The sequence below is a fragment of the Salmo salar genome, chromosome 14 (genome assembly GCF_965601325.2).
Source record: "Salmo salar chromosome 14, fSalSal1, whole genome shotgun sequence".
Lineage (NCBI taxonomy): Eukaryota > Metazoa > Chordata > Actinopteri > Salmoniformes > Salmonidae > Salmo > Salmo salar.
The window spans coordinates 41231462-41238122 of record NC_138304.1 but is presented as its reverse complement, the minus strand read 5'-3'; the positions used below and the strand labels follow the sequence as shown (position 1 = coordinate 41238122).

At 44.6% G+C, this 6661-nt stretch overlaps 1 protein-coding gene across 2 annotated transcripts; it reads right to left on the bottom strand.

Moving 5' to 3' along the window:
* Window positions 1–37: 37 nt before the first annotated feature.
* LOC106569539 (uncharacterized) lies at window positions 38–5063 on the bottom strand. 2 transcript variants are annotated; one of them, XM_014140996.3, is made up of 6 exons: window positions 4962–5063; window positions 3396–3490; window positions 2015–2140; window positions 1779–1913; window positions 1503–1600; window positions 38–868 (listed from the first exon to the last, which is right to left on the bottom strand). In XM_014140996.3, exons 2-6 carry the CDS (start codon window positions 3481–3483, stop codon window positions 503–505), a joined length of 813 nt encoding a protein of 270 aa, XP_013996471.1. In that variant the 5' UTR covers window positions 3484–3490; window positions 4962–5063; the 3' UTR covers window positions 38–502. The 2 variants fall into 2 exon arrangements, with proteins under 2 accessions (XP_013996471.1, XP_013996470.1); XM_014140995.3 differs by having other exon boundaries at window positions 1437–1600; window positions 4962–5050.
* Between the last annotated feature and the right edge of the window lie 1598 nt (window positions 5064–6661).

Here is a 6661-nt window from a genome sequence, read left to right as displayed (position 1 = left end):
TTGTGGAATAATACAATACTTATTTGTTTCTCAAAGATTACACAGGGAAAGCTTTATTGATGTGTCCAGTGCTTTGTGACGGAGTTAGGGTAGCAGAAATGAGATGTTTACATAAAAGTATGTTTTTTTTCTTCAAGTACAGTATTTACAGTGTTATCAAAAAAATTACATCAATTGCCCAGGCAGTCTGAAACATCCAGCATTCCTATAAAGAGGCCCCAGTTGAGCAGTTATTTTACAATGGCACCCTTACAATTAATCATAAGCCTCATCTTTACAATACAAACCACAAATCATTCAATTACCTAAGCAAAAATTACATGGCAGACTAAGAACTTGTTTTCTCTTTTGACTGGCACTTGTAATGGTTGCCAATGAGCCAACAGCATGTATTAGTTGTAAGTGATGTGGCCTCATTTTACAATTACAAATGGAGAACTAGATCTATCGTTGTACTCCTTTACAAAATGCTTCAACAGATGGCGTGGTGTTTGCCTTAAGATTAGCTGGCTTTTGATTTCAGAACCTTTTGTAGCTTCTTGGGTTTTACCTCATCTTCCTCTTCATTTATCTCCTCTTCCTCATCCATTTTTTCCACATCTCTCAGCTTGGCCTGTTTTCCCTTTTTCTTTCCCTTAGTTTCTTCATCCCTCTCTCTCTTGGCCCTCTTATCTTTTGTCTTCCCCTCTCTGCCTTTGACAAGTTTTCTCTCTGGTGTTCTGTTGCTTCTCAGGCCCTTCAGCGACCTCTCTCGAACCCTTTTATTCACACGACCTTGTTTGGTTTCCCCTTCATCAGCTTCTTCATTATCATCGTCATCAAACTCAGGTAACCACCAGAAGAGCACCTCATACAGAGACGTCTCAGGCTGCAGAAACAGGAAATGGTCATAAGCAAACACAGAAGTGCAGAACATCTTTGGAAAAGGTACTGCATGCTAACTTTTAACACTGCATGAGTATGTACTTCATACTCATAAAACAACGTACTATTAGAAAATGCTGTGGTGTTTGTGTTAATATCTTGCTCGTTATCAAACTTCAGAATCCGATTTGGGAAAATTGTCCTGGTAAAGCGGTCAATCATATCAGAGACATGCGTAGAGCACTATCTGGTGTACCTTTCCGCCAGCTATGCATTCTGGGGTATAAATGGGTGGAATTGTTGTGGTCCCATACACGTTTTCAGTGAATGTTGTATGACGTCCGAGTATTTCAAGCACGATTCAACCATACTAATTAAGCCTGTTGTATGGAAGTGTGTGGTTCCATACACACACATGCAGCTAAAATCTATATAATGATCCATATTTGAATGGATTGTCCAGCTAACCGTCAGTGACGGTAGTAGCTGATCTGCAAAGTGCAGATGAAAACCAGCGCTCACTGCAGGCTTTTATGAGTGCTGCTTGGCATCAAATCTCCTGTAATCCATACCATGTCGGGAATGAGGTTTCTGAGCCCAGAGAGACGGGAGAGTATTTTGTATGTCTGTACCACTACCTCCTGTGGTTGGACTTTGTGTCTCAGCGCGGAGCGCCTCACAGTCAGTGCAATGTCATACTCCTCTTCCTCCACACCCCGTCCACCTTTTATGGTTTCTATAGGATGACAGTACAATCACATCCGTCATGGAAATCACTTTAATCATTAATGACAAAGTACTTTTTTTTATTCCCAGCACCTCAGAGGTGTGCCAGTTCTCCTATGGAAAAGAGATGATTTACTGTATACAGTATACTGTATGTAGTGGGGTGTGGGTTACACTTGTCTACTTGCCATGTAGTTTCTGAAAGCCAGTGCTGAACAGCAGGATGGTGATGGCTATGAACAGACAGCGGTTGAGGGTGACCCCTTCCCAGGGTGTCTCTATCTGGCTCAAGTTCTGGAGAGACATAGCTTTACGCAGAGACACTGAGATACACAGAGAAGAAGAGAAACAAAGACAGGGGTTATAAAAGCATAAATCAGGTGTCTTTGACATGTTTTTGAGAGATAAAGAGAGGTGGGCTCACTGCTTCTGGCAGGGAGACTGGGTTCTCTGGGCATCATCTTGGGGACTTGCTGCATGACTGGAGGTTCCTGTTGAGAAGGCATGGTCCTCTCCTGGAGGGTCCTCCTCCTCTCCTGAGTGTACATTTCTGCAGAGAATCAGATCAGAGTTAGCCAGGGGAATACTCACCATTGGGAGCAGGCAAGGACGTGGTGTTGGTGGTGCAGAACGGGTGAGTAGAGTGTGAGAGAAATGAGATGAGGGAGAGAGAGAGAAAATATATACTCGGTTGTAACTAGAGGATAGGAGCTTTGCTAGTTAAAGCTCCCCAGTAAGGCTGTGTGAGGTGAATTCACGCTGTGGTGCTCATAGGACCAGAGATCATATTTCAATGGCGTGGTAACTATGTAGAGGAATGCTGCTACCACCAGCCTGCACCACTCACATGCTATTAGACCGCAGTGTTCTGAAATAGGGACCCTAACGGTTTTAGTATACTTGGTGTAAAGACTTCTTGACCCCAAGGATAACCTTACAAGATAAGATAATGGTATATACACTCAGTTTATTAGATACACCCATCTAGAACCAGGTTGCCCCCCCCCCCCCCCCCCCATTCCCTACACCATTACACCACCAGCCTGTACCGTTGACACCAGGCAGGATGGGGCCATGGACTCATGTTGTTTACTCCAAATCCTGACTCTGCCATCAGCATGATGCAACAGGAACTGGGAATCGTCGGACCAGACAATGTTTTTCCACTTCTCAATTGTCCAGTGTTGGTGATGGCGTTCCCAGTGGAGCCGCTTCTTCTTGTTTTTAGCTGATAGGATGGGACCCTGGTGTGGTCGTCTGCCGCAATAGCCCGTCCGTGACAAGGACCGAGGAGTTGTGCGTTCCCAGATACTGGAACCGGCACGCCTGGCACTGACGATCATACCCTGCTCAAAGTCGCTTAGGTCACTCGTTTTGCATATTCTAACGTTCAATAGAACAGTAACTGAATGCCTTGATGCCCGTCTGCCTGCTTTACATAGCAAGCCACGTGACTCACTGTCTGTAGCACCGAACCATTTACGTGAACGGGGGGTACCTAATAAACTGAGTTTAGGTCACACAGCTGGTAAAGGAGACAAGGCTTGGTTGTGTTTCCTGGTCCAGTGGTACTTGGAATAAGGTCTATATTTACTTCAGTCTGTGATTGATTGTCTGCCACAGAGACTGAAACAGTGTCTGACTCACGCTCTTTGTTGTGATCAGTGAGCTTTAGTTGAGTCAGTGGTCACTGTGTGTGTGTGTGTGTGTGTGTTCCTTCCTTCCTTCCTTCCTTCCTTCCTTCCTTCCTTCCTTCCTTCCTTCCTTCCTTCCTTCCTTCCTTCCTTCCTTCCTTCCTTCCTTACCTGGACCTGGACCTGGTCTGCGGACAGGCTTCTGTGGTGGAGGTTCTGGTCTGGCTAACTCCTCAAATTTCTCAAAACTCTTCTCCATCCCTGCCCTGAGAGAGAGAGAGAGAGAGGAAAGAGAGGGGGAGAAAGGAGGGAGAGGGTAAGAGGCGAGAAAGAGATTTATAGGATTGTCACAGTTAATTATGTTACAATTCTTTTTCCTGAGACACCTACAGTATATAGGGGGTAGAAACAAGACACAGACTTCATATTGTCAATGCATTTGGTCAGAGCATACCTATGGATTAGTGGCTATTTTTAGATGGGAGTTTTTTGCTTGCTGTCGATATAGACGTGTAAATGAAATGAATGATGACTGGATAATTATACACTGAGTATACCAAACATTAAGAACACCTTCCTAATATTGAGTTGCAACCCCCCCCCCCCCTTTCCCTCAGAACAGCTTCAATTCGTCATCAGGGCATGGACTCTACAAGGTGTCGAAAGCGTTCCACAGGGATGATGGCCCATGTTGATTCCAATGCTTCCCACAGTTGTGTCAAGTTGGCTGGATGTCCTTTGGGTGGTGGACCGTTCTTGATACACACAGGAAACTGTTGAGTGTGAAAAACCCAACAGCGTTGCAGTTCTTGACACTGCATACCCTGTTCAAAGGCAGTTAAATATTTTGTCTTGCCCATTTACCCTTTGAATCCCACATATACACAATCCATGTCTCAATTGTTTCAAGGCTTAAAAATCCTTCTTTAACCAGTCTCCTCCCTTTGATCTACACTGATTGAAGTGGATTTAACAACTGACATCAGTAAGGGATCATAGCTTTCACCTGGATTCACCTGGTCAGTCTATGTCATGGAACTAACACGTCTTCTTAATGTTTTTTATAAATTGGGTGGTTCGAGCCCTGAAGGCAGATTGGCTGACAGCCGTGGTATATCAGACCGTATACCACGGGTATGACAAAACATGTATTTTTACTGCCCTAATTACGTTGGTAATCAGTTTATAATAGCAATAAGGAACCTCTGGGGTTTGTGGTATATGGCCAATATACCACGGCTAAGGGCTGTGTCCAGACACTCCGCGATGCGTCGTGCCTAAGAACAGCCCTTAGCCGTGGTATATTGGCCATATACACACCCCCTCGTGCCTTATTGCATAAGTATACTCAGTGTATAATCAGTCATTACAATAAAATATAGTGTGTAATTATAACCAACACATATGTAACAGACCTTAATAAAGCAACAACAACAAACAACAAAGGCGTTAGGCGTCAAGGCAACCTCTCCAGGCCCAGTCTACTAACCTAAATGATTACATTCTAATCCACTGAAGCCATAGTTGAGGACATTACATTTCTGTTTGAACCTTGAACTGATCTTATAACAGTCCTAAAAATAGTGATGAGTCGACACTATAGAGAAACAGACACACAAACAGGCATGGATAGTTGCAGAGAGAGGCAACTATGATGTTCCAGCTGGGATAGCAGCTTGTCTCCCCAACCGTATGGCCTGACCACTAACCCTTGACCTCAGACGGAGTGCGTCTTACCTGGTTCGACATGAGGGGTGCCTCAGAAAACATCAAGGACTTTTGTCACTGAGCAGTTGTCCTGGAGCGGGGCCGGGGTGGTGGCAGTGACACCCTCTGTGTGGAGGGTGACAGCCAAGCACAGCTGCAGCATGGAGAATGAAAAAACAAAAAGCATTGAGTGTCAGCCAGAGGGGTTGAACGATGCTGGGTGGACTACATGCCAGCTTCCAGATCCAGAGATAGAGGTATGGGGGAGGGAGAAAGAGGGATGGGGGGAGAGCAAGGGTTACGCTAAATCAGGAATGGCCACTCCTGATGCTGCAGAGCTGCTTTGTATACAGGCGTGTTCTAGACCAGCATGAACCCATGTTCAATTATTGTCAATTATTCAATTATTTGTCAATGAAATTACCCATGGCTGCTTAGAATTTGACTTTGATATTTTGGGTCAATATGAAACACCGACATGTATTGTTTTTTCCATTATGCTTTATGGGTGACAACTGTACTGTTCATTGTTTCAATACCATATGAGGATGTACTTTACAGAATTGACCACCAGGGTGCGGTATAAGGCAAGAAGTAGAGGCCAAACCAGGTCATGGCTGGGGCTGGGACGTGGTTGAAGTATTCTGTGCGTTTCATTCATCGGTGTTACCTAAGAGAGAGAATAGGGTCCTTTCAACAGACATTTCAATATGACGACATATACTATTGTGTGTCCTTTTGTGATAGCAGATGGAATACCAACTCAAGAGAAATGGGAAAATGCAGAATAGTGAAGAAGAATGGGTTAGGGTTGGAGACAGAGTGTTGGAGGGGCTGGGTGTGCAGGGAGCAAATAGCTGGGAAGCAGGATTAGCTAGTGGGGAGGAAAGATGAGTCATCATGTCATTGTTAGTGCCAGGGTTAGCCTTCCTGGTACTGCACGCGATCCGGACGGTGCCCGTCAGTGGTCACCCGCAATCGACCTCGCCCATGGATACAGGATCTGTGGCACAAATGACACCATATTCCCCAGAAAGGGTACTACTTTAACATCGACCATTAACATCCTATTCCTCATACAGTGCACTACTACTGTTGACTATTGATCAGAGTCTGCATAGTAGTGCAGTGCAATGGGAGTCACTGTCAGAGCTGGCTATTTGACCCCCTGGGAAGGACATTTTACAGTAAGACTGGTTAAATGACCCTGCGATTCTAAACCAGGCGCTATCCGTATATGTATAGTATACACTACCTACCATATATGTATAATATACATTATCTACCATATACAGTTGAAGTCGGAAGTTCACATACACCTTAGCCAAATACATTTCAACTCAGTTTTTCAGTTTTTTTAATCCAAGTAAAAATTCCCTATCTTAGGTCAGTTAGGATCACCACATTTTCTATGGGATTGAGGTCAGGGCTTTGTGGTGGCCACTCCAATACTTTGACTTTGTTGTCCTTAAGCTATTTTGCCACAACTTTGGAAGTATGCTTGGGGTCATTGTCCATTTGGAAGACCCATTTGCAACCAAGCTTTAACTTCCTGACTGATGTCTTGAGATGTTGCTTCAATATATCCACATAATTTTCCTGCCTTATGATGCCATCTATTTTGTGAAGTGCACCAGTCCCTCCTGCAGCAAAGCACCCCCACAACATGATGCTGCCACCCCCGTGCTTCATGGTTGGGATGGTGTTCTTCGGCTTGCAAGCCTCCCCCT

What these genes read in the sequence shown, in the direction of transcription:
- LOC106569539 (XM_014140995.3), bottom strand. Translation starts at nt 3,483, where the DNA reads ATGGAGAAGAGTTTTGAGAAATTTGAGGAGTTAGCCAGACCAGAACCT. An exon ending in CAGACCAGGTCCAGGTCCAG is followed by an intron (nt 2,141 to 3,395) that starts GTAAGGAAGGAA and finishes GATTCTCTGCAG; the next exon opens with AAATGTACACTCAGGAGAGG. An exon ending in GAAACCTCATTCCCGACATG is followed by an intron (nt 869 to 1,436) that starts GTATGGATTACA and finishes CTGTTTCTGCAG; the next exon opens with CCTGAGACGTCTCTGTATGA.